The sequence below is a fragment of the Cimex lectularius genome, unplaced genomic scaffold, assembly GCF_000648675.2.
Source record: "Cimex lectularius strain Harlan isolate CLEC.00 unplaced genomic scaffold, Clec_2.1 scaffold69, whole genome shotgun sequence".
Classification (NCBI taxonomy): Eukaryota; Metazoa; Arthropoda; class Insecta; order Hemiptera; family Cimicidae; genus Cimex; species Cimex lectularius.
The window spans coordinates 297,330-324,787 of record NW_019392630.1 but is presented as its reverse complement, the minus strand read 5'-3'; the positions used below and the strand labels follow the sequence as shown (position 1 = coordinate 324,787).

Here is a 27,458-nt window from a genome sequence, read left to right as displayed (position 1 = left end):
GCTTAAGTTAAAGTCTACATTATTAAATATTTATAGAATACAATAGAAAAACAAACTAGAAAAATGATTATTTAACTTTTAATCTTTTTTCAGATTGGGTCTACTACCCTCGGGCCTTTTGTACATTATTCTTATATGTATAAATAAAATGTGGAATTTTCATGTTGTGAGTGAACAAATTTCTTTGGAATTTTTTTTTTTTTTTAAGCAATGGAACTAGTAACTCCAAAAATTTTAATTTTATCTTGCTTAGCAGGGCGTTAATCTACAAAGCAGGTCACTTCAATACAGATCACACCTGCAGAATATATATATCAACTTTTCATCTGTTTTTGTTTGGTTTTTCTTCTTCTTTTTTTATTATTCCTTATTTGCAATATTTATTGTTTCCATTCACTTGTGTGTGAAAGGGAATAAATGAAGTCAGGGAAATTCTATATTGTTTCGACTGTTTATATTATATAACTACTATTCTATTTTAAAAAAAGTAGATTTCAAATAAATTATTTATTTATTTTATTTTATTATTATTATTTATTTATTTTTTTATTTTTTGGTAATACTCTGTTAACTTAAGCTACTACTTCAGTTAATTTTTGTTTGCAACCTTAAAATCTATATTTCTTATTAATATGTTATTATGAAGTATCAATGCATGTGAAAAGGCTAAAAAGAAAAAATTTAATTGAAACTTACCTTTCCTTCTCATATTTAATGATATTTAAAAATATACCTCTATAAAAAAAATTATATATTAATATAAACAACTTAGTACATGATGATTTAAGGGCACATAAATTATATTTATAAGAAATGCCTTCATTGAACTATAGTTTATGATGTGTTGTGATAAGGTTCAGATTGATATGGATCCTCTTGTCAATTTCCTTTAAATAATGGCTAATTTGACGAGTAAACTAATAAAATTTCTATGCATAAACAGAATGCATAATAAGGCATTTCAAAATAAAAATGGCCTGAAAAAATTAATAAAACTTCTTTTTAAAGTAATATTCAACACTTTTCAATGAGAATAAGGTTTGTCATTTAATCGCCTTCAGTAAGTTCCATTTACATACCAGAAGATGAAATTAGAAAATAAACATTGCTGTAATCAAATTAAAGTTTCTTTGTGGGGGAAAAATTCATCAAAACTATTGTTATAAATTTTGATTCAACACTTTAGAATGTTAATTAAATATGTGGTCAAGTCTGTAGGGCATAAGTCATTTAGTGATTATTTAGTTTGATTTAAAGAAAAAGTAAGTATACGATCATATGTATGGATTGTTCAAAAAATTGTTCTTCAATTAATGAACAACACAGCAATACAGTAGTGTTGTTGTGCCTTCATTTGTTTTGTTTTATTTTTAATTACTTATTGAGAAAAGTTACTTCAGTTATGTTTTAGTGCTGATCTTGAAATATCAATCATCTTGGGGCATACTATTTATATGGAGTTTCTCTTGCTAAAGTTGTAAAAAATGATAATGAGATATATATTTTTTTTAATAAGTATGCTTATAATATATAAATATATACTTTATGAAATGTAAGTCTCTTCATTCTTATTTCTACATCTTTGGCTGAAAAAAACTCCATAATAGTGAACCTGAGATAATTAAATCAAAATATTATAAATTGATTTCTGTGATTTTTTTCTTTTTTAAGAATTTTATGAAATATCTAAAAATTAAAAATTAAAAAAAAAACAATAGGAAAAGAAGTATAAAGGAAATAACTTATTTATTTCTTATACTTCTTTACCTTGTAATAAAATTATATACATTTGAGGTCAACTTTGTCAATCAAGGTGAGTATGAAAGATTACAAATGATTTTAAATTTATAAATAATTATAGCTAAGTAGCAGAAGTAATAAAATATTGGTATACTGCTTTATTTTAAATTGAAAGGAAAAAAATTATTGTGGATTTTATTTTTTTATATTTTTTTTGTTTTAGCCAGGATTTGTTACCCATGCAAAAGCAAATAATATTGATAAAAAATCACTTAAATTTTGATTAAAGCAGTTTATTAATTTGTTAAATAATTTTTTTGATAAATTTGTAACTTTTACAATTCCATGTTCTTTACAAAAGGTTTTTGTTACTCTGTCAAGCCAGGTGTCAATTTGTAGCACTATGTTCTTTATCGAAAAAAGCAGCAGTTCTGAGATTAATTAAAAGTGCAAAAGGCCCATAAATCATGATAATGTAAAAATATATGTATAAACTTTCAATTGATTTTTTTTATATGAGAATTATTTTGCCGTAATGAAATTTTACATCTAAAATTAATTTTAAAAAATCAGTATGGCAAAAACGTTCAGATTTAAAGTTTGATTAGTATATCAATAATTTTATTTTGTTTTGTCGCTCTGAATTTGATTTGCACTTAAGCAATTTGTTTTAAAAATGGTTAATCATTAATGATGAAAGGGGATAATTAACAAATTGCTATTTTTTCAGGTTCAGAATTATCATCAGTAATAACTTAAATAATTTGGTTTGATCCTACTTAATAAATTAATGTTAACAAACAATCAAAACAGTAAAATCAAATGATTTGACCATAAGGAAAAATAAAAATGCTAAAATATTAAAATAATAAAAATTTTCAGTACAAAATGATCCATCTTCCTCCACTGTCTCTAATAATTTAATATTTTTTTGTTTATATTTGTTTACTTTATGATGAACATTTTTTTTGCCTTGGTACTGATGCTTTGTTATTATTGTCTTATGTAGTATTATTCTGCATCTCAGGGATGGAACACCAAATGGAGCCATTAAAGTAAAATGCATTCCTGTCAATTGGCAAAATTTGTTTTTATGACAAATTCTGTCTGTACATATTCCATCATGTGAGAGAGCCTACGTCAACCTTCCTCCGATACAAAAGAAGACATCACCGATATGAGACGATCACTGAAGACTACAAGTAGTCCAAAAAGCTAATCATTTTGTTGCATCATTTACTTTTATTTGTTAATGTTTATTTTTACCAGATAATGTTTTGTTTGATTAGCTTTATATTTAAGCAGAAAAAAAGTTGTCATTTTGTTTTATATAAAAAAAAGAAAGTAATCTCATTCATACTTATAAATAAAAGTAAAGAAAAAAAATTGTACAGTTGCTTTATCAATATATCGAATTATTGTATATAAAATTATCTTCTAATAAGAAATGGTGACAATTATTATGACTATTTATATATTCACACAAAAAGAATACATGATAAGAAGTTATTGAAACTTGATTACATTTCCCAATGTTCTGGTAGATAAGTGTAAATGCTTCTTTTTCTATTTTTTATTTTATTTTAAAGGTATGGTTTTTCATGGAGGGATCATATGGTCTTATGTTTTCTATTAATAATAATGATATTATATGTGTTATAATATTTATATATACACGTAAATAAATATTATTAACATGTATAAAGATGAAAAATTGTCATTTTTCAAATACATATGTGAATTGCTAATACGTCTAGCTTGTCATGAAAATCATGAATTTGATTAAACTATACTATTATACCACAAAAAAAAGTAGTGCGGCTGCGATTTTAGGGGTAATGGAGGGACTTTGAATTGTCCCAGAATTAGTCAGGTTAGGAAATAAAAAGAAAAATAATGTTCCAAAGATGTTGCCAGTATAAAGAATAAAGTTTATCAACTGTCAATATGCTTTGGACAATTATGTATCTATATTGCTTGTACATGAAGACTTAAAATATATCTTTATGCACCATGATATGTTGTGTTCTACCTCAATATTCTCATCCTTCCTTTCAACGATCAAAATTTTGTTTTTATTTTCAATGAGTTTTACATGTTTATTTTTTACTCAAGCCCAAAAATAATAAATTCATTTATTAATTTTAAGTAGAAAACAGAGTGCGTTGAAACAAAGTTCATGGGATATCTTAAAAGTTTTCCAGCTATTATTATTATTATTATTTTTCCTTTGAAATATATTTACTGTGTACGCATTTATCTACAATTGTGAAAAGAACAACAAAATAGTTAACCACAATTCTTAAGCACTTGATAAGTGACTGACCATGCATAGTAATTTTGTGATAAAAATTAATTTTGCATTAAACTAACAGCAAAGCAATTGCTTAAACAATTGTTGAGAATAATACTGATTTTTGTCAACTAGACATGATTAACAAGTTCAGTTTATTTTTTCACAAACCAACTGTTAAAATGCAAAGATTATAAATTAATCAGAGTAGAATCTTTCGAGAGTTAGGAATTTGATGGAATTGTGTAAAATATATTTTTGTAAACAAAAGAAAGCCGAATATATCAGATATTTTCGTTAATTTATTACTTTCCATATTAAAATATGAAAAAATATATTGTATTTGTTTATATTTGAATGTTTTGGGTTTTTTTTGCTATATGCTATGTATATCTGTATAAATTAATGATTTCAGTTTAAAAAGTTATATTCAAAAAGTATAATTAAAATTAAAAATCACCAATTAACAAACCAAAACTGATTCAGCTAATGGAGAAAAAAAAACGTAAAGGAAGAACCCAAAATTGACACGAAAGATTTTTTCTTTCCTCTGAAGTTATTTGCCATTACAATTTGTTTTGTGAATTTGCCGTTCTCACAGTGTGCACCAACTACCATGTCACTTCAGCTACTTTCACACATGCCTGTGAAACTTACTGTAGATAAAGCCACAGATTTTGTAATTTCCAAAATATTATTATACTTGATTAGATCAACAATTTTTGCATTTTGTGGCGACCCTGTACATGGACAGGAATTTATTTTGGACTTTTTGTAATTGATTGCGATTGCCACATGCCAAGCTGCACTTGAATAGATATGTACTGGGAGTATGACCACTTCGTACAACAGCTTGTTTACCAACTTAAACCTTTAAATATAAGTTTTATTTATTTATTTTTCTCTTTACTACTAGAGCATTAATATGCTATCTAAAGGGTGATGGAGGAATATCGAATACTCCACCATCCTAAGTGAATGTGTAAATAGTAGTGAATGTATTTAACAATGAATGTGAGTATGAATGGGTTTGGAATTGCATACGTTGGATGCTGAATTGACCTAGCTATTGACAGCACCCAGAGCCCGATCTCGGTGGTTGGACAGGTAAGACAGAGTTCCATTATTTACGGCCATTTTCCGCTGTTATGATTTTGATGCCGTCGTTAATTCTGGTTAATATTTGATGTTTTTATTGTAAAATATTTATTTATTCTTATTTTTGAAAATTGGTACTAATTTTTGCATGTATATTTATTTATTTAACTAATTATTTATGAATACATTTATTTATTAACTAGTTAGGAATTTGCAAGTTATATAACAAACAAAAATTGATCCTTCGTATGATGCTACATAAAGTCCATGTAAAAGCAGACCGCTGCCACGAAGTACATCCCCTGCCAAAAGTACAATGCAACCAGAAAGGCATAAATAAGGAGAATAGATGCCCATACCAAAGGACTGTTATTCTGACAGACCCACTGTGAAAATGAAATCGTAAAAAAAAGTAATAAAAAAGTAGAACATAAACTATTAAGAACATCAAATTAAATAGAATTACAAAACCCTCCGATGCGGCAGTGAGAGGCAACAATTTCATGGAATCCTTGGCAGAAGTCAGTGACACCAGTGACCTGATCCATGGTTCCTAGACATCCAGGACATAGAGGCTATGAGAAAGTGAACATGTTGGACAAAACAGGAGCCAATATGAACACTACTTTGGCCTCGCACCTTGCCACAGAAAAGGACACATCCAAAAATGGATCCCTTATAAGTGGAGCATAACCCCAAGTCTAAAGCATGCGAAGAGATTCATAGAATGCTATCCACAAAAGTTACAAAGAAATTACCAAAATGTAACCCAAACAAAATCAAGTTTCTGGTTAGGGCACTGCCAACTAAGAAGGCACATGCACTGGATAGGAAAAGATGAAGAACTGTGCAGATACTGTCAGGAAGAAGAGGAGCAGAACACATTCTATCTTTTTGTGAGGGACTATATAGATGTAGATTCTTACAACTAGAAAAATAAAAGCAGCAAGCAAGATCCTACTCTATGGAGTTGCTGGCAAGGCGATGGAGGTTGGCTAACAACGAAGGCTACAAAGCATGCCAGCGAGATAAAAAATAGAAGAGCATAATAGGTCTACTCAGGTCAAGGTGCAGAAAGCCTTGTGGCTGCCACATTTGTCCCTACCCCAAATGCTAAATATTATAACTGTTAACTGGTTGCTGGTGCTTGCTATTTAACTGGTTTTCTTCCTTCTTCAGAAGGATAATAAGCAGTTAATCAACAGCTTCAAGTAAGAAGAAACAAGTATATCTTTTATATTTGACAGGATTGTTTTTAATGAAATTAAATTAATTATCCGTTGTTTTAATAACTGGGATTTTAATAAAAATAATTTTTGAAGCCATCCAAGCAGTCTTCACCTCATCATAGGCGTGACATCATCGTGTGTCGTAGACTCCGATTTCATCCGGTCGATAACCCATGGGCTGTTATCTTTCCATTTGTTGTTTGTAATTGCCATTAATGGTAGTTGTGGCTAATGTAGTTTCAAGTTATACTATAGGACATGTTTTTTGGCTTTTTTTGGTCGAAAGAGACGGCGGTTAATCCAATCTCGCGGTTCATTTTTTAGTTTTGTTTTTCTCCGTTTTGTTTGAACTTTCTAACAGGCGTCAGGAAGAGTGAGAGCACGACTGCACGTTGTGATTTTCGCGCAATTTACCATCGGATTTCAATTGAATGTGCACTTATGTGACCTTACAAATCGTTGAGATGTGTTAATATCCTTGAGTCACAGATGTACCCACGCAGATAAGCAGAGAAGTGCGTATCACACAGTGATTGAGTTTTACTGTGATTTATTATAGATGAGATTTTTTTCAGATAACGTTGGATTGTTGCAGAACTTCAATAACAGTTTGGCTGGCTCATATGGGACTTAAAGATGGAAAGCTACGCCAAAAAAAATATTAAAAAAACAACAGATGGCCCTCTTCGAAGGTCAACGAGATTGCAGAGTCAGGTAAGACAATAACAATTAAATCGTTTTGTTTTGTAATTTTTTTTTTGTTAAGCAGAAATCTTAGTACACTCTCCTATTCGTAACAGTTAAATTTAATTTTCATGATTTATATTTGCAAATGATGTTAATGATTTTTAATTGTATCTCTTATTCACAGTTGTTTAACTGGTTATTTGAATAACAACAATAATCAAACAATTACAAAGTTTGTCCACCTCACAAAATATGTATTTTTAAAAAATATTAATTAACAATTTCATAAAATAATGCACTCAAGTAATGGTACGACAGTCTTTTATGTTCCATTTCTGAAATATTTTAATTCATGTGCTCTCTCTTTCTTTCTCCCTTCTCTCCCTTTCCCACCCTCCTTAGTCGCTGGATGTAAAAGTCGTCAAAAAGGATTTAAAAAAAAAATTATATATATATAAAACAGTTCGTGACTGATTGACAGACAAACCTTTGGATCTAAAGGGCTGAAATTTCAACAGTACATTTCTATAATGATATGGATAGCTGCTAAGAAAGGATTTTTTGAAATTCCAGCCCTATCTGTATGTACAGAACAGTTTGTGACTGACTGGCAGACAACGTACAGACCAAACTGCTGGATCTAAAGGGCTGAAATTTTGACAGTGCATTCCTATAATGACATGGATAGCTGCAAAGTGGATTTCTTGAAATCCATCCCTAAAGGGATAATTTTTGTTTACCATGTATAGACAGAAATGAACAGAAGAAGAGACATTATATTAGAAAGCCATACTAGCACTCTGCATCGCATTAGATACATTAAAATGGACGAAGTCGCAGGTAAAAGCTAGTTACTATAAATAAAATATTAATCGACCACTCTCTCCCTCTTTTCTTTTTCTCTTTTCCTCCCTTTTTCTCCTCTCTTCTATAATGAATCTATGTGGTCTGCTTTGTAGAGTGGACAGGTGGTAGATCTCATTGAAGCTATAATTTTAAAATTGTAAATAGACGTTTATAATAACAAAGGGACTTTATTTGTTATAATCTAATAATGTACAATTAAAATTACAACTACTAAGTAAGTATTATTATTCCATCTTTCGTAGGTAAATAGGGCAACAAAAATGCTGAATAACACAAAATGTGAATTGAAAAAAAGTCTTCCAAAAAACTTAAGTTTAAAGAAAAAGAAAAAACCATAGAAAACAAATTGAAATTAAATTATACAAACGCTAAATATTCATTTCATTGTCATAAAAATATCTGTATTGCCTTGCGTGCGCGTGCGTGTGAGTGTGTGTTTAATGATTGGCACTAATGAGGCACTCTCAACATGACACACAATAATGACACATGTAAACAGAAAACAAACACTTTGAGCTCTGAAGATGGTCTCAATAAAGATCAAAATGTTGGCACGATAAAGAAAATGTTTTTCTAAATCTATGTCACACCAGACCACATCTTACGATCTCCAAATTTTAATTAGAATTTAGTAATAATGTAAATGGTCTTCTTACAATATGGATTAAGTTAAAAATTTGTTTTTCCTTTCTGTTTTGTTCACTGGGCCATTTAGCAATTTCTTTTGACTGCTCATTACAATTCAAGCATAGTCCAAGTTGTTAAAATCGTAGAAAGTTAGTCATGTATCATTACTTTTGTGGGCCAACGATTTTTATTTCACATATACAGTCGAAAAAAATTAATTCCTTTATGTGCTGGTATAAAATCTTTGGAACAAAAAAAGAACTTTTTCTGAATAGAAAATATTGTAGTTTCAATGAACTTTGTCATTTAACAGGTTTAAAATTTTTCACTTAATCACAAAGTGAAATTATTGGGTTGTCCGGAAAATAATGCAGGATTTTAAGTTTTCATTAAAAAAAATCTATATAAAATATTCTGTTTACGTTTACAGGATTACTCATTTGTATGAATGTCAACACTTATTAATCCTCTTCCAAATGATATTGTTTGTTTACCTCTGTAGCATTCCGCTACTTGGAAATAATTCAGTCATCCTTATAATGTCAAAGCGAGAATTTCGTACGATTTTCTTTTACGAGTTTAAACTCGGCCGAAGCGGAGCCCAAACGGCTAGAAACATTAACCAAGTCTGGGGCGAGGGTTGTGTTAATGAGTGCACTGTGCAAAGGTGGTTTAAAAAATTTCGGGAGGGAGATTTCAGCCTTGAAGATGAAGAAGGTCGTGGAAGGCCTTCCTCTCTTAATGATGATGTTCTGCGATCAGTGTTGGAAGAAAACCCAAAAACAACTGTTCGAGAACTTGCAGAGCAACTCAAAGTCAGTAAAACGACCGTCGCTGACCACCTCAAGGCGATTGGAAAAGTGAAAAAACTCGAAAATTGGGTTCCACACTCATTAAACGATCGCCAAAAAAATCAGCGCTTTGATGTTTGTGCATCACTTCTTTGTCGAAACAAAAATGACCCATTTCTGGCCAGAATTGTTACATGTGACGAAAAGTGGATTCTGGACAGTGGCTCGACAAAGGAGAAGCTCCAATACATTTTCCAAAGCCCCCAACTCATCAAAAAAAGGTAATGGTTACGGTATGGTGGGCTTCATTTGGTTTAATACACTACAGCTTCTTAAATCCTGGCGAAACCATCAATGCTGAATCATACTGTAACCAAATTAATACCATGCATCAGAAATTGGCAGTAATGAAGCCCTCTTTGGTCAATCGGAAAGGGCCCATTTTGTTGCATGACAACGCTCGACCACATGTGTCACGTGTAACGTCACAAAAATTATTGGAGCTTGGCTATGAAACTTTGCCTCACCCACCCTACTCTCCGGACCTCTCGCCTACTGACTACCATTTTTTTAGACACCTGGACCACTACTTACAACACATAATATTCAAAAATCAAACGGAACTGGAAAATGCATTTATTGACTTTATCAATTCTAAAAATTCTGAATTCTACTCAGACGGAATTAATAAGTTACCAACACGTTGGGAGAAATGTATTGAGAGTATGGGAAATTATTTTGATTAAAGAACATTGCTTTAAAGTAACTAGTTTCTTTTTTTTTGTTTAATACCAAAATCCTGCATTATTTTCCGGACAACCCAATATGTTACATTAGAAATGCCTGCTTAACATCCAACTATCCCTAAACTATCATTAGGTTTCATGGATGAGGTGTCAAACCCATTTACAATACCTTTCTTATTTTTAAGTAAAATTCTACTAGGATTTGATACCAGAATGGTTAGGGGCAAATACAGCTTAATCAAATCCCCTTGCCACTTGGAATCCCCTAAATGTTAATTACTTATTTTATTAAATATTATTAAAAATTTTCACATTTTGTTATTATGTATTTATTGTTTGTTAGTGTTGAACATAAGGTTTATTTGTTTTTAGGGCAAGCCGAACCCGAATCTTGTTGCTGCAAAGAAAAATGCACAACTAAAAATGGGAAATTCTAAGAAGCAACCTATTTTTTCATTTGTTGCTGACATTTATCAAGTGGTATGTGAATAAAATTGTGCTTTATTAAATCTGTATATATTTGAAATAATATTGTAGTAATAGTGTTGTACATAATCAAAGTAAATCATAAATAATGTGTTATCCTAAGTTTTCATTATCTTTTAGTATTTGTGTAGGTGTAACATTTGTTTCAAAATGTTCCTAAACTCAAATAAATTTTGTTTAAGATTATAGGTAAGCTATGCTGTTTAACAATATATTTTAATAATTATTTTTTACTACTGATTTTCCAGCAGGTTGCCAATGGGAAAATAACAATTAAAATTAACTGAAATAAAACTGAATAAGTTTCATTAAAGAAATTCAATATTATCATTTGTAATTGAAATTATTCTTTGTAGAGAAGCAATTGATCAATATTCAAAACTTTAAAATACCATACCGCTCAAACCCATACAAACCTTTCTGGTTGCCTGGTATAAAAATATTCAGATTCGAGGCACACAAAACATTATTTAAAAATTGTATATTTGAATAATTTATTAATTGTTTTTACTTAGAAAAATCAATGATAATTATTAGTTGATATTGTTGAAAAGATATTGGCAATATATCTCTTTGCATGATTCGCAATTTGAATTTATTGATCTAGTGAACATCGATTGAAGCACATTGTTAATTTAATTTATGCTCCAAATCCTATATGAGATGTCTTTTAATACCTTTTTTTAGGCTAGGGAATCCAAAGAACATGTTTATTCAGGCACTGGTTTAGTGTTCGACAACAAAATGATTGAGCACAAATGCCTTTGGGATGAGAATTACCCTGAATGCCCAGACCGTTTGACCAGCATCATTCACAGGTGTAAAGAATTGGGATTAGTTAACCGTTGTCAGATTATTGAATCTTCTAAAGCATCAGATGCCGACATATTGACACTACATTCATCTAAACAGATTGCCCTACTGAAATCAACCCAAAACTGTAATGATATCAACCATTTAGAAAACATATCAGCCAATTTTGACTCCATTTTTATACATCCTGTAAATATTTCAATAAAAAATTTAAATATAATGACAGGATTTTTTTTATATTTAACTATGATGGTATTGTGTCTTTTTAGAGTACTTATGAATGTAGTTTGATAGCAGCTGGGAGTGCAGTCAAATTAATTGATTCTATTTGCAATAAAAATGTACAAAATGGGATGGCTTTGATAAGGTGAGACAATAATACACTGGGTACTTTAATCAGTCAGGGATTCGGTCTTAATAGGAGAATTAGATATTTGGGGAAAAAGAAAGTGCATATATATTTTTTTATATGAACCCTTGAACTTTCAGAACACTAAATTTATTGCAACTTAAGAATTGATTGATTGTTAATTGGTTTGGACTTCATTCTTATACAGAAATAATTTTTAAAGATTTTTTAAATTTTTTATTAATAAATAAACTATCTTATGATGTCATTTTTTTGAACTACTATGTATGTAGGCCCCCAGGTCACCATGCAATGGTAAATGATTACTGCGGTTACTGTTTCTTTAACAATGCCGCATTAGCAGCAAAACATGCCTTGAATCAAGGGTTGCAACGAATCTTGATCGTCGATTGGGATGTTCATCACGGCCAAGGGACGCAACAGATGTTCTATGAAGACCCAAGGTAGGAATATCAAAACATTATCCTCTAATTTTATATTTAATGGTACTTCGAAATATTTTAGAGTGGTTTATTTTTCAATTCATCGATATGAGTACGGTCTATTTTGGCCAAATCTGCGTGAATCTGACTTTGACCACATTGGATCTGGGCCAGGGAGGGGCTTCAATTTCAACATCCCACTAAATTCAACGGGGATGACAGATGCAGATTATTTAGCAATTTTTCATCAACTGCTCTTAAGAATAGCTTATGAGGCGAGTAATGTGAAATATGAAAATATAAAAAATATACGTAAAAAAGAGAGATAATTTATTTATTTATAATTGGTAAATACTTGTAGGATTAAGCTATTTCTAAAAGTTTTTAAAACTATTTTTGTTGAAAGTGTTAGATGTATTGACCACTTTTTTACTCAAGAATAATCTGTATCACGGTATAGTCTGGATGGAAAAACAAATTCAGTTATTGTCTGCCTAGCTTTCGACCTATGTTAAGGTCATCATCAGGGCAAAACAGTCTTAAAGATGTCTATTGCTCCCATCCCTTGACAATGTTGGGACCGAATCTGTCTTCAGTTAATTTATTTTCATTAAAAAGTTATATATAAAAGTTAAAATTTGTAGACATCTTTAAGATTATTTTGCCCTGATGTTGAACTTAAAATTTGGTCAAAAGTTTGGCAGATAACAATTGAATTTGTTTTTTCATTCAGACCTTACATTGATTCAGATTATTTGTAAGTTATTACACACCTGTTCAACTTAAAACATTTAATTACTATGCACGAACTTATACGAAATGGTATAGTTTTTAAATATATTTATCACTTTTTGACATAATGAAATAGGTGGATAATAAATATCAATTTATAAATTTCTCCACAATATTTTTAGTGTTCTGTCAATTTCAGTACCAGCCCGAATTGGTTATTGTGTCAGCAGGGTATGATGCTGCCCTTGGTTGCCCAGAGGTACTTTCCGTTTCAAATTTCAAAACTACTTTTCCAATATGTTTATTTTATACCTAGATACTGTTCATCCAGTTTTGGCAAATGCAATTTTGGCTGGAACAAAAAAAAAAAAAAAAAAAAATGTGTCTAGCCTTCTTTTAATTAATGATCTTCTACTTTGTTTTATTTCAAGTTATTGTTTAGTTTCAACCTGAGCTTATCCTTGTATCAGCTGGATATGATTCAGCATTAGGAGATGAAAAGGTATTGAATCCATTTATATATTTTGTACAGTTTTGAAATAATTTTGAATGTAGCAAATACGATTAACTTAGATGTTATTTCTAAATTTGGATATTTTATTTTTAAAAAAAATTGTGAAGTTACTTTCAGAACTTATTTTCTTAGTTGTATTTAACTGAGTTTAATTTATTTATATTATTGACTAATTGCTTTAATCATTTCTATTTTGTACTTAAAAGGTTTAAAAAAAGTCATACAATTTGAATAATTATTGCCAACTAAATTTTACCATTTATAAGATAAACAACTTATTTAGAATATTTTAATTATTAATCTTCCATTATGTTTCTTCTTCTTCAATGAACTTTTAATTGATTAAAAACTCTATAATTACGATTCTAATTGATATTGTTATTTATTATTTTTATTTAAATCTTATTACATTCTATGCCCTTAATGTAGAAGTATTTTGAGTAATTAAATATTAATAATAAACATATTGGTAAAAGTATATATTGTTATTATAGTTGTAGCTGTTAATGTTTCATTGATATTTATATTCTAAGGGTGAGATGGAATTATCACCGGCTGTTTACGCACATTTAATCACCTCTTTAATGGGGCTTGCCGGAGGAAAGGTAGCTGTCATACTTGAGGTAATTTCATGTAATTTTTTAAAATAATTTATTGTGATAAAAGAAAAATATCCATCAAGACCACAGACTAGAATGTTGGTTGATATTTTGTTTTATTTCAGGGTGGATACTGTATAAGATCACTTTCGGAAAGTGCAGCCCTTACGCTTAGGGCGCTTTTGGGCGATCCATGCCCCAAACTGCCAAGTGTTGGTTCTCCATGCGAGAAGTGTGTACACTTGTAGAACATCAGTAGTATGTTTAGTGATCTTTATTTATATTATTCAATTTTAGTATTCAAGAGACAATACTTAATGTTATATACATACACCGAGATTATTGGAAATGTTTTCGCTACCATAATGTTTGTAGCATTCATGAACCACCCGGAGAAGAGGAAGAAAGGCATTTACCTGTTGTCAGGTATGTTGTAAACAACAGCTAAATATAGATAGTATAAAAATACATTTTACTTGTAATAAAATTTGTAAATGAACAAAATAACATACATATTTTAAATTATAGATATGAATATGATGAGCCAAAGCCAGAAAAATATCAAACAAGAAACTGCTACCCCATCCAAACACAGGAATTCATTAAATCTGTTAATTTGAAACTAGATGATATTATTTTAAGTAAGACTGGTTTGTATATTATTATAAATTAAATTATTCATTAAAAAATTACATTTACATTTTAGAATGTCCGCTTTTAAGACCTGAACACCGAGTATGCTTAGTATATGATACAAAAATGATGGAACACAAAAATTATGAAGACCGGTGAGTTGTTTTATTCCGTGTCCTAGATGCAAACAATTTAATTTGTACATTTTAAATAGGGACCATATTGAGAAGCCTGCTAGAATCTCATCAATTTACAAGATGCACGAAGAGTATAGCCTTTTGCAACGAGTTCATATGATAAAAGTAAGTACCTTTTGTTGTTTAACAAGTAAGAATGTATTGATTTACAATTAATTTATTTACAGGGAAGGTCAGCAACTGATGAGGAGCTTTTGTATGCACACAGCAAAGACCACATACTAGAGATGAAAGAGTTGGCTTACATGACTGGCGAGCAACTAGTAAAAAAAAAAGAAATTTACCACTCAGTTTATTTCCACCAATATACATACAAGGCAGCCTGTCTAGCAGCCGGATGTTTACTTGAGGTATTCTTTGACTATTTTTAATATAAAGCTAACACGTAAATCATTGAAAACAATTCTGTTCAAAGTTAATCTTTTTAATTTTTTATAGTAAGTAGTAATCCAGTAAATATGGAATTATAACACTGTTAAATGACTTTTTTTTTGCTAGAATTGTGTTTTTATTATTGTTTATGGATTGAACAATTTATTATCACAAAAATATTTTTGTGATATAATAAATAAGTGGTGAGAGGATATCCACAAGGAGTAATACTCTCGCCTCTGCTGTGAAATTGTGAATGACCTCTTATGCAAACTGAATGAAAACAGAATCTATTGGCAGGGCTATCTATGCAGATGACATTGTAATACTAGTCAAGGGAAAATTCACCTCAGCATTAAAAGATCTCACCTAAAGAGCACTCAACGTGGTAGAGCAATGGTGCTCACAACGAGGACTAAAAACAAACCCTCTCAAAAACCACACTAATTGCATTTACTAGAAAAAGAAACATTGAAATATGATGTCTTTGCAGGCTCACTAATCTGATGGACCACAACGCAATCAGAAGCACAACAAAAACAAGCTACTCAAACGTTAGGCATCTTAAAAAGACTGGAAACAGATGGCTCCAAAACAAATGAAAGGATCAAACATTGTATTTACCAGCCCAAAATATAAGCAGTTAAACTCTTTAAGGAAATACTCTACAATATTTCAAGTTGAAATGTATGCCATCAATGCTTGTGCCTTAGAAAATCTTACAATAAATGAAAATCCTCAAAAGATCAGATAACCAAGTGGCCATTAAAGCAAAAAAATATCAAAATTAATCTGTGAATGCATCCACCAAAAAATCCAAAATCTCCAAAAACCTGGAAAAACTCAACAACTTGAAGATATCTTAGGTACCAAGACACAAAGGAATTTTGAGTAACAAAAACACCTCCTGTACTTGGGATGACAAAAATAAACATAGAATCCTCTATGTCAGAATGGATCCAAAAAAAGACAAAAGAAATGCAACTCTAGAGGTGCTAGACTGTAAGCTTATAAAAAGAACTCTGGCTAAAACTGGCAAACATAATGCTAAATTTAGAGAAGACAAATTCAGAGGAGTAGTTGGACTACATGCTAGTCACTGACATCGGAAAAACATCTCTGATACTCATATCATCTTCGAATGCAAAGTTATGGCTAAATGGAGACAACCAGGGATACAAATAAAAGCAGAGAAAGGAATTATAGAAATGACAGTTAATGTCCATATACTTTTAAAAAGAAAGATTGAGTTAGTTGTTCTGAGGAACAAGGAAAAGTACAATAAGCCAAAAGACTGTGCTTGGGGGGACATAAAAACCCTACTACCTAGATTTCCACTGTCATGATAAAATAATCATTTTAGATATGTATTTTCACATTTTTGTGTCTATTCTTGTCTTTACGTATGCATTTTTTATAATTAAAAAAAAGCAAATAATTTTTAATAACTGGTGGGAACATTTGCAGGTCGTAGACAATGTTTTGCGAGGTGAAAGTGCTACTGGAGTTGCAATTATCAGGCCTCCTGGTCATCATGCAGACATTGACGATCCTTGTGGATTTTGCATCTTCAACAATGTTGCGATTGCAGCTCACCACGCCATAAAGAAATATGGTCTCAAAAGGTGAAATATTATTATGAAATTTCAATTCTAAGTGCCTAACAATGTATTAAATTTGGCAGAAAGGGATGAGGTGTGTGTTGTAATTAATAATTTTGTTTGAATTTTTGTTTAGAGTTCTGATTGTCGACTGGGATGTTCATCATGGAAATGGAACACAAGAGATTTTCTTGGAAGATTCAAATGTGATGTACATGTCAATTCATCGTTTTGACAATGGTGAATTCTTTCCGCACACTGGAGATGGAGCTGCTATTCAAATCGGTCGGGGAGAAGGACTTGGATACACAGTAAACATCCCTTGGAACAAGGTAAACTGTTGAGTACTGGTCTATATAAGTCTACACATGCACATGTACAGAATTGAGCCTATCATTTCTCTCAGTCCAGTGGCAATTCCAGATTTTGTAATTTCCAATAATTACTAGCAGGCCTCAAGAATTTCCCTCCCCTGGTGTTGGCAGTCTAGGGTCATAACTTGGTCTTATCCATCTACCCACTGAGTTGGGTTCTAGGGCTATCAACAGATGGGTCAATTCTGCCCCCAATGCAATCAGTCTAGATCCAAACCCACTTACATCTCACTCAGTTTTGACGGTGGAGAACTTTGTTCATTTCCTTGTCAACCTGTACATACATATAACTAATTTAATTTAGAGTCAAATGGGTACCCATTATTCTGCCATCGACCTTCTCACTCTCAACACATATTATTGGATGTAAAACAATATATACACATATACGACTGTTGACTATAAAACAACCGTTTCCTCCAAAAATTGTAATAGGATGCCCAAATACTCAAACTTAATTCTCATATCTGGTGGCATTCTTACATGACTATATGGAGCAAAGTAACGACACCATGAACTGAGTGGGAACACTCAGACAACCTTCTCTACATGCCAGACACATATGCAGATTTTGTCCCAAAACTGTATCCATATGTCAACGTTTCATGGCCTTATCAGGTGAGGATGATCCCTCTCCCTGACAGTGCTCTTGATACATGAGAGCTTCTTTGCCTACCCAGCCCACCGACACTGCCACTTAACTATTGTTGTTAAGTTGAATAAAACTTTTGTTTTTGTCTTTTTGTTTATAAATTTTTTATTACTACATCATTTGCTATATCATTCGGGAACATTACCTACTGAACATGTTAATTAATTTGTCTTAATAGAAGATTATAACTTAGCAGTAAACACGAAAATATCATAAATACTAAACCAGCAAAAGAAAAATTGTTTTCCTTGAAGAAATGAATTTTGTTCTCCATTCGAGAACTAAAGATTTAAAACTGTATAAAAAAAATTGTTTGTCTGATCCTTTGATAATTGTTAATAGAGAATTTTACAAATTAAATAAAAGGCAGAAAATTATTAGCCCTTTCAGGTTGGTGAGCGTGTGATATTGCACTCTTTTCTCTCACTTTTATATTGAAATTATAAAAAGCAGTGTGTTGCTTAAAACAGTAGGCAGTGGTGTTATTTTTTCTAAATTTACCAGTCTCACTAGTGCTAAAAGTAATAATATAAACCACACACAGCTTCCATGAATTTAATCTTTATAATCTGAATCTAAAAGCGATGGGCGTCTATGGCTGCAATAGTTAAGGCATTGACATGGCACGCATCACTCGGCAAAGGTCCCGGTTTCGAATCCAGTGGCCAACAATTCGAACCTGGCATATGTATAAATGGGGGAAAAAAATAATAGGAGAGTGTGATATCACTCTCTCAGTACTTGGGGAACAAAGAGAGCATTGACCGTCCTGAAATGGTTAAAAGTGCAAGCAAAATTATAAGGGGCTTATCTCTTGCTCATGTATATCCTATGTTTGTGTGCAGTGAATATTTACTTCACATTCACAAATCTATAAAATATATCTGTTGCACAAGTTGCCTGTTATTGGGTTGTCCGGAAAATAATGCAGGATTTTGGTATTAAACAAAAAAAAAGAAACTAGTTACTTTAAAGCAATGTTCTTTAATCAAAATAATTCCCATACTCTCAATACATTTCTCCCAACGTGTTGGTAACTTATTAATTCCGTCTGAGTAGAATTCAGAATTTTTAGAATTGATAAAGTCAATAAATGCATTTTCCAGTTCCGTTTGATTTTTGAATATTATGTGTTGTAAGTAGTGGTCCAGGTGTCTAAAAAAATGGTAGTCAGTAGGCGAGAGGTCCGGAGAGTAGGGTGGGTGAGGCAAAGTTTCATAGCCAAGCTCCAATAATTTTTGTGACGTTACACGTGACACATGTGGTCGAGCGTTGTCATGCAACAAAATGGGCCCTTTCCGATTGACCAAAGAGGGCTTCATTACTGCCAATTTCTGATGCATGGTATTAATTTGGTTACAGTATGATTCAGCATTGATGGTTTCGCCAGGATTTAAGAAGCTGTAGTGTATTAAACCAAATGAAGCCCACCATACCGTAACCATTACCTTTTTTTGATGAGTTGGGGGCTTTGGAAAATGTATTGGAGCTTCTCCTTTGTCGAGCCACTGTCCAGAATCCACTTTTCGTCACATGTAACAATTCTGGCCAGAAATGGGTCATTTTTGTTTCGACAAAGAAGTGATGCACAAACATCAAAGCGCTGATTTTTTTGGCGATCGTTTAATGAGTGTGGAACCCAATTTTCGAGTTTTTTCACTTTTCCAATCGCCTTGAGGTGGTCAGCGACGGTCGTTTTACTGACTTTGAGTTGCTCTGCAAGTTCTCGAACAGTTGTTTTTGGGTTTTCTTCCAACACTGATCGCAGAACATCATCATTAAGAGAGGAAGGCCTTCCACGACCTTCTTCATCTTCAAGGCTGAAATCTCCCTCCCGAAATTTTTTAAACCACCTTTGCACAGTGCACTCATTAACACAACCCTCGCCCCAGACTTGGTTAATGTTTCTAGCCGTTTGGGCTCCGCTTCGGCCGAGTTTAAACTCGTAAAAGAAAATCGTACGAAATTCTCGCTTTGACATTATAAGGATGACTGAATTATTTCCAAGTAGCGGAATGCTACAGAGGTAAACAAACAATATCATTTGGAAGAGGATTAATAAATACAAATGAGTAATCCTGTAAACGTAAACAGAATATTTTATATAGATTTTTTTTAATGAAAACTTAAAATCCTGCATTATTTTCCGGACAACCCGATACAATTGTTCACTAATATTATTTTTTGTGCAGAGCAAAATGGGAGATGGCGATTATTGTGCTGCCTTTTTTCAAGTCATCCTGCCCATCGCATACCAGTTTGAACCGGAACTTGTTCTTGTGTCAGCTGGATTTGATGCAGCTGTTGGTGATCCTCTTGGAGGTAATTTTATATTTTTATACAAAATTATTAAGGCGGTTTGATTTTTTGAACAAATTTTATATTTAAATATTGTATATCTGCCTATTAATTTTCTCTTGTTACTAGTTTACGATATAACTTCATCTCAATGTTAAAAATTATTGAGTTTCATAGCTCCATTTCGACCTATTGAATTATTTTTTGCAAAAAACATAATAAATCAAAAATTCCTAGTGTAAACAGGTAAAGAATATCTAGCCCATTTGAAACTCTCCAACTTGCCCATTGTATACAAAAATCATATGTTTTCCAATTTGGTTAAATGATTTTTCTTTTACTTAGAACTGTTTAGTTCAGGTAGGATAATTGAATAAATGCTTTGGAACTTTATTAATAAGAAAACGGTGATTTAAAGTTCAGACTTTGCAAAAGTAGTATAAAGGCTTGTTTCTTTCCTAGGTTGTAAAGTAACCCCTGAAGCATTTGGACACATGACATCATGGCTTTTGCCTTTAGCAAATGGTAGAATAATTCTTTCTCTAGAAGGCGGGTATAACATCAATTCAATTTCGTATGCAATGACTATGTGCACCAAGGCTTTATTGGGAGACCCACTTCCCAGCTTAAAAGAAGGTAAAATGACATTTTAAATTGTATGTGACTGACAACTAGTTTCACATTTATACTCTAATGTTTTATGCTCATTTTATATTTAATATAAATATTTAATTGATGATTGTTGTTTTAAGGACTATCCCCATGTGAATCGGCAATCGAATCAATAAATGAAACGATAATTGCTCACTCTCCTTACTGGCCTGCCATAAAATTCAATAAGTTTCTTCCGGTTGAACACGTGCTAACGCAGACAAAAAAGCTAAAAACGCCCCAAACTAAAGGGAGTTCAAAAAACATGACACAGACGAACTGTGAGGTACAGTTGATGAGAGGTTTGACATTGAGCGAAGAAAAACTCACAGATGGAAATGAAGATGAGAACAAGAGCAAAGAAGGAAGCGGTGGAGTGCCACCGCAGGAGTCTACAGCTTCGGCGTCAAATAGTAACAGAGATCCTAACAGGTCTCAGACCATCACAGAGTTCTTTTGTGATAACATTCAGGTACTTGTTTGAACATATTTGCGTGGTCAATTTATATCAGATGTCACTTTTTTAATTTAATGTTTAGGCGTTGGTAAACGAAGAGATGTATGCAATTGTACCTTTAAAAACATGCCCGCATTTACCCCAAATCAATGATATTCCAGATCAGGGCCTTGACCACACAGCACCATGTATTAGTTGCAGAGACACAAATGAAAATTGGGTCTGCTTGACATGTTACACAGTAAGTATGTGCTTGTGTGTTTTGTGAATGTTTATAATTTTGTTTTATCTGTTTAATAGGTTCAATGTGGACGATATATCAATGAACATATGTTATATCATAACTTAAACTCTGAACACCCTCTCGCATTAAGTTACTCTGACTTATCTGTTTGGTGCTACCCTTGTCAGGCTTACATAGACAATCAGGTAATGTAGCAATTGAAATATTTATCTGGATTATCTCTGATCATTCTGGAGTTTTAATTGATTTAGTAATGTCAAAGTCGTTATTTTTTATGGTGGATTTGTGTCTACTGCGGACAAAATAGCAGACAAATCCACCACTGAAGATGGCTAAATGCCAAAATATTACTGATAGTGTAAGGCCTCGCATTCACTGGGAGCAGAAAGCTGTGAACTTCGAAAAAATTTCATTTGAATCTCTATGCACGAATTAGTGCGTGCATTCTTTGCCCATTGCCGTAATATTTGTCAAAACTTTGTTCTGTTAATATGGAGTTGGTTACCACATTTCTGAAATTGTATTGATTACATTAGAAGCACCTTTCTTGCTTCATCGTGCACCAAAGACAAAGAAGATGAAAAATGTGGATAAATAGTATTTATGTAAAAATAAAGAGTTCAGTGAATTTACTCACTAATAATGATCCACAAAATGATGAGAACCACAACTTGAGGTATTTTTGAACGAACCAGAACACACATTTTTTGGGGGAAAATGACTTGGGAGAATTATCCATTTTTGAAATAAAATTTTACCTCTAGACTGCCTGGAATATTAAAAATATAATAAAGCTTAAAATCATTTAAAAATTACTACCTAATGTTTTTATGGCTAGATTAAAGATTAATCTGTGATACAAATGAAATGCAAACAATTTTTCCCTTTCGTCCCATAATGTTTAATTGAATTAATTTTTGTCTGTTTCTTGCAACTTTATGCAATATTTCCACCGAATGAGGCAAGCTCAATAGACAAGGGTTGACTCGGATATGTACTTATATGGTTCATTCGCCTGTTTTCATGACTATTCAGACAAACTTGTTGAAACTGGACCTTCGCAGGTTTCTGGTCCCAATACAAGGTTTAAAACTGAGAATAGGTCTGACCAGGATAAAAGGAAAAGATTTAACTAGAATAATGCTACATTCACTTTTCATGTGTTCAAATGTAATACATTCGTTACTGCACTGATTTGTAAAGACTCCCAAGATATGGTGAAAATTTTGATTGAAAACACTTTTTTCTATTAAAAAAATAAATAATAATAATCATTCCAGAGGTCAAATAACAAATAAAAAGACAGTCTTCACAGTAACATTCCAAAAGCGATATTAAAGGCCTGCCATTGACACTGATTTGATTCCAAAAATACACCCAAAATCCTACAACATGCTTCGAAAGTATGGATGTTTAAGAAGAGGTGTTCTGGAACATCTGTATTTTGAGTAGGGTTTAGGGTATCATTCCAGAATGACAGCTGTAACGAATGTTTTAAGAGAAAGATATGAAATTTCCAATAATCCTCTATATTTATAATATTTCTATATTTGTGGTAAAATGTATGGTTCTATTTTTTAGCTTCTGTATCAAGCAAAGAATGCAGCACATATAAGCAAGTTTGGAACCAAACTTGCATGGAGCTATAGGAAGGATTGAAAATCAGCTGAATCAATATCAAAACCAAACAGTTAATAAAATGGCTTTTGGTACTTAAAATTAATTCATTATTTCATATACTTTAAAAATTATGGTTAATACTTTAATTTAAATTTTACAATTAATTTGGAATATAAATTTACTCCACAATTTACTGTTATTTTGAATATTATATCACACACTCCAATTTCTCATTTATGTAGAATTATTTATTAATGTGTTAAAACGCTCTTAATTACCTCTTTAGCTAGTCGATATATTTTATTAAATGAGCCTGTAATATTTTTTATTACATTGGTTGGTTACTGTTGTAAATTGTTCTATTTTCTTGGAGAACAGGTACACTCTTTCACATTCAAAAAAAAGGTGCATATTGAAATATTCTCTTTTTTTCATACTACATTTGTTACTTCAAGATTGATTTTTTATTCTATTTTTTGTCATTATTATAAGAACTGGAGAAGGAAGAGTACAGCAAATAAGTTTTATAAAAAAAAATAATAATAATAATAAAAAATTCACTTCCTTGAAAAGAATACATTTATTATAAACACTTGGAGCAGATAAAAATAAATTTAATAGCCAGTGTTACCGCATCCGTTTCGAATCTCAGCCTCTAATCTTCATAGCATACTTCTTATTAAGTTTACAATAACATCTTGTAGGATTTCCTCCCTTGCTTCAATTAATGCAGGTTTTAATTCTCGCAAGGTGATAGTTTTCTCGCTGTTGAACACTTCTTCCAAGTTCATCCTAAAGAAGCTCTACTGGGTTTAGATCAAGGCTCCAAGCTGACCATCTTAATGTCCGAATGCCGAGTTCCTGAAGAAATTGAACAACACAGTGGCAACATGTGGTCTTGCATTATCGTGCATTAAAAGGAAATTTTTGCCAATAAAGGAGACATATGGCAACACATAGCACTAAAGAATGTCTGTTACATACATGTGCATTAAGTGACGGCCTGCTGAAGATGTTTCAGTTCTTGCTCAAGAGATATTTCTACCCATACCATCACCAAGCCACCTCCGAATTGCACCATTTGAGTAGCATTCACCAGGCCTTCAGTAGACTCTTTGATGACTGTCTAGAGATAACAGAGCAAAATGGGAACTTATCAGAAAACTTGCATTTCTCCAATCATTCTCTGTCCCATTCTGATGTACTCTAGCGAATTTCACACGGGCTCTTCAATGATTTTTCATGAGAAGTGGTTCACTTGATGGCCTCCTGGCTAAATTTAATTCTGCAAGCCTTCTTCGAACAGTCTCGGCAGAAATGTTGAATTGCAAGCAATTCGAAGCTGGTGGGCTGTCTCACAAGCCATAGAATTGTGGTTTCGAAGAGTGTGCATTAACAAAAATCTATCATCCCTAGGTTCTGTTGTTCTCGGTTGTCCTGATCCTGCCCTCTTATGACAAGAAAACAAGTCTCCGATACCGTTGGATGGCTCTCCTTAAGGTTGTTTTGGGCATCCTAAAACATGCGCAGCGTACCGTTGACTTAACCCTCCTTCAACTAATGCAAAAGCACGTACTACTTGCTCCTCAGAAATAACTGTTTTTAATAAAATGTTAAATAAATTTAAAATTAAATGATTATTAACCTAAATGGATCACAACTAAACTGAGATTTGTTTGTTTTGAAATAAAAAACATAATTGAAACCTGTGTAATAAAGGATTAAACAGATTATTCCTCATCGTAAACAAAACGACAAATGATAATATAAAATAACATTTTATAAACACAATAAATGTAAAATATTTGCAAAAGAAAAAATTAAATCAAAAAACTATGTGCACCACTTTTTCTGTGAAGAAGTGTATTTTTATTTTCTTGGAGAACAGAAATTCTATTTTATATTATACAATAATACAAACAGTACAGCAGTATTATTAAAATGTCCGTTTTATTAACGGAATTAACAGGTTATTCTTTCTTTTTGAAAATTCTGTGTATAATTTAGTTTTTTAAAAAAAATATAGTAGTAATATTAGAAATAATTATGAACATGAAACTCATTATATAAAACACTAAAAGAAATACCTAAAATGTTTATTTGATGAACCTAGTTATGTTAACCTTGAAGATGTTTAACTATATATTTTTGTAATAAAATGTATATTACACATCTGTAATGTCTTTCTGTAGGTGACCTATTTTTCATTAAGTTTAAGGTTGACAATGAATAATTTTACAGTGCATGAATATCAAGATAACTAATCAAAGAAGTTTTGTTAACTGTTAATATGTTATACAGATTTTCTAGGATATTTGTACGAATATATGTTCAAATATATATAAAAATACGATGTTAATGTCTGTGATGTAGGAAACGTGATTTGTTTAAAAAAGGGAACTACAAAAGGTTTTAAGTTTGTAAATGAACAATGAAATAATAAAAATTTAATCCACAGATGATTATTTTACTTATGTGAAAGTCCAGTTTCTATAATTAGAAATAAAAATAAAATAAAAAAATATTTAAAAATGCCACAACTGCCAGAATAGTTTGTACCTTTCATTGATTAATTTCTGTCAAACAGGAGGCAATAACAGTGTCACAGACAAGTGGTCAAACCACTTTACATACCATTAACAATGAAAAAGCCATGAATTCTGCTGGGATTTGAACCCAGAACCTCTAGCGAGGAAAATAAGTCGTATAAACCCTCAGGGTGCCGGTGTTTGTGAAAAAAAGCCCATTTGTAAGTATGTCGGGTTCAAATGCAGGGCCGCTGGATTTGAACCCGGGACCTTCACCTTACAGTGATAAGCGCCGTGTCAACACCTAAACCGTTGCGGCCACTGACGCCCCCTCTAATTAGTTACAATTTCAAAAATGTTTGCATTAAATGTTGTAGATTTATATTAATCTAATCTGCACTATTTAAACCATAAATAACTTAGTTACAATAATAACAGGCTTATCACTTCCTCTCTTTTTAATATTATTATAAATTTGTAAGCTGTTATAAAAATATATAAATAATATATAATGGTATCATTGTAAAATTCAATAACTTCAGTTTGAATTTGCTTATCCAAGGAATTTATTTGTAAACGTACTGTGTATAGATGAAATGGATGGTGAGCTGTACTTTACTAGTTTGCCTATCTAAGTAGATAACATTTGTCTATACTAATATTGAGTGATATGCCCAAGAGGTTTAAATGCAAAGTCCCAAAGAAATCCTGCTATAAGTAAAACAAGAATTTTTGGCAATTGCAGACTAAGTTCTATATTCCATTATTCATCCATAATATTGGCGAATTTGGAGAAAGAATTTTTATTACAGCATAAAAATCACAATAAATTTTCATAATAGCATAAATAAATATTGTTAAATTTAAGAATCGTTTTCACCTGGCATCTTCCCAAATATCAAGTTCAATTTCACCAAATGTTCGACAGAATGCATCAATTTTACAAACTTGAAGATTTTGATTAATTTCCCTCAAATCTTTCAACTCAGCCTAAACTGTGAGTATATAGTTACTCATATCAAGAACAATTTGGAGGACCTGATTCATATAAGAGTCATCCTCACCCGATTAAGAATAGGCCATGTGAGGTTGATACATGGGCACTTACTTTTTGGCCAAAGCTCGCATATGTCTGGAATGTAGAGAAAGGTTGCTCAATGTGACACACTTAATTGAAGGTACTCTACCTGGCTTCATACAGATATTGTAGGAATTCTACTCGGCATGATAATTGTATTTGAGTTCGGGAGTAAATAAGTCTCCTTAGCATATGTTGGGAGTGAATATATTTATAGGTGTGAAAGTGTAGTGTGAGAGGGCCAATGAAGAATATTGAGTACTCCATCGACCATAAATTATATTAGTTATATAATACATGTAAAGGATGATGTAGGAATATCAATTACTCCACTCCCAAAACTGAGCAAATGTATCTATCTAGCAAAATCTATTAATTCTTTAAACCAGTAAAAGTTTTCTTTCATAATTTGTTTAGCCAGTATTTTATCTTTCTTCATATTTCTTTTAAAGTTTGTACCTCTGAGTTGGACCCTCATTATATATTATTGTTTAGGTAAATTCAACACTTTTAGTTCCTGTAGATTTTAAAAACCTGCTGAAACTAAAAGAATAATGTACTTAAGGTACCCTGTTCTGTTTTTTTAGGGGAATTGGGATTTTTTTATATTGTTTATAGCTGAGAGAGTGTATTTATTAGAGAGTATGTGACTTGGGTCGATGATGGAATATTTATTTATAAGAGTACCCCGTCGAACCCAATTAGATTAATTTCTTATTGTCTGTAGGTCGATTGAGGA

General features: G+C 31.7%; 2 protein-coding genes across 11 annotated transcripts in view; both read left to right on the top strand.

Annotated features, from left to right (window-relative positions):
* LOC106670367 (ankyrin repeat and KH domain-containing protein 1-like) overlaps positions 1-3,757 on the top strand; it is a 31,688-nt gene extending 27,931 nt beyond the window's left edge. For 6 of the 9 annotated variants that reach the window (XM_024224879.1, XM_024224937.1, XM_024225007.1 and 3 more), the window contains one exon: positions 94-167. In XM_024224879.1, coding sequence (XP_024080647.1) covers positions 94-147 — 54 coding nt within the window. In that variant the 3' untranslated portion in view covers positions 148-167. Of the gene's footprint in view, positions 1-93; positions 168-2,749 lie in introns of those variants that run through there. The other 3 variants (XM_024224829.1, XM_024224922.1, XM_024224906.1) reach the window with 3 other exon arrangements.
* Positions 3,758-6,540: 2,783 nt separating this feature from the next.
* Positions 6,541-25,570, top strand: LOC106670388 (histone deacetylase 6). Of its 2 annotated transcripts, none has more exons than XM_014400676.2 (23): positions 6,541-6,875; positions 6,936-7,074; positions 10,451-10,558; positions 11,252-11,566; positions 11,647-11,744; positions 12,020-12,190; positions 12,252-12,444; positions 13,344-13,403; positions 13,949-14,038; positions 14,140-14,246; positions 14,312-14,440; positions 14,543-14,655; positions 14,721-14,802; positions 14,862-14,949; positions 15,012-15,194; positions 16,684-16,841; positions 16,954-17,149; positions 20,036-20,165; positions 20,604-20,777; positions 20,894-21,264; positions 21,332-21,490; positions 21,550-21,678; positions 23,075-25,570. In XM_014400676.2, exons 2-23 carry the CDS (start codon positions 6,997-6,999, stop codon positions 23,150-23,152), a joined length of 3,210 nt encoding a protein of 1,069 aa, XP_014256162.1. In that variant the 5' UTR covers positions 6,541-6,875; positions 6,936-6,996; the 3' UTR covers positions 23,153-25,570. The 2 variants fall into 2 exon arrangements, with proteins under 2 accessions (XP_014256162.1, XP_014256161.1); XM_014400675.2 differs by lacking the exon at positions 13,344-13,403 and adding an exon at positions 13,101-13,160.
* The last annotated feature ends 1,888 nt before the right edge of the window (positions 25,571-27,458 follow it).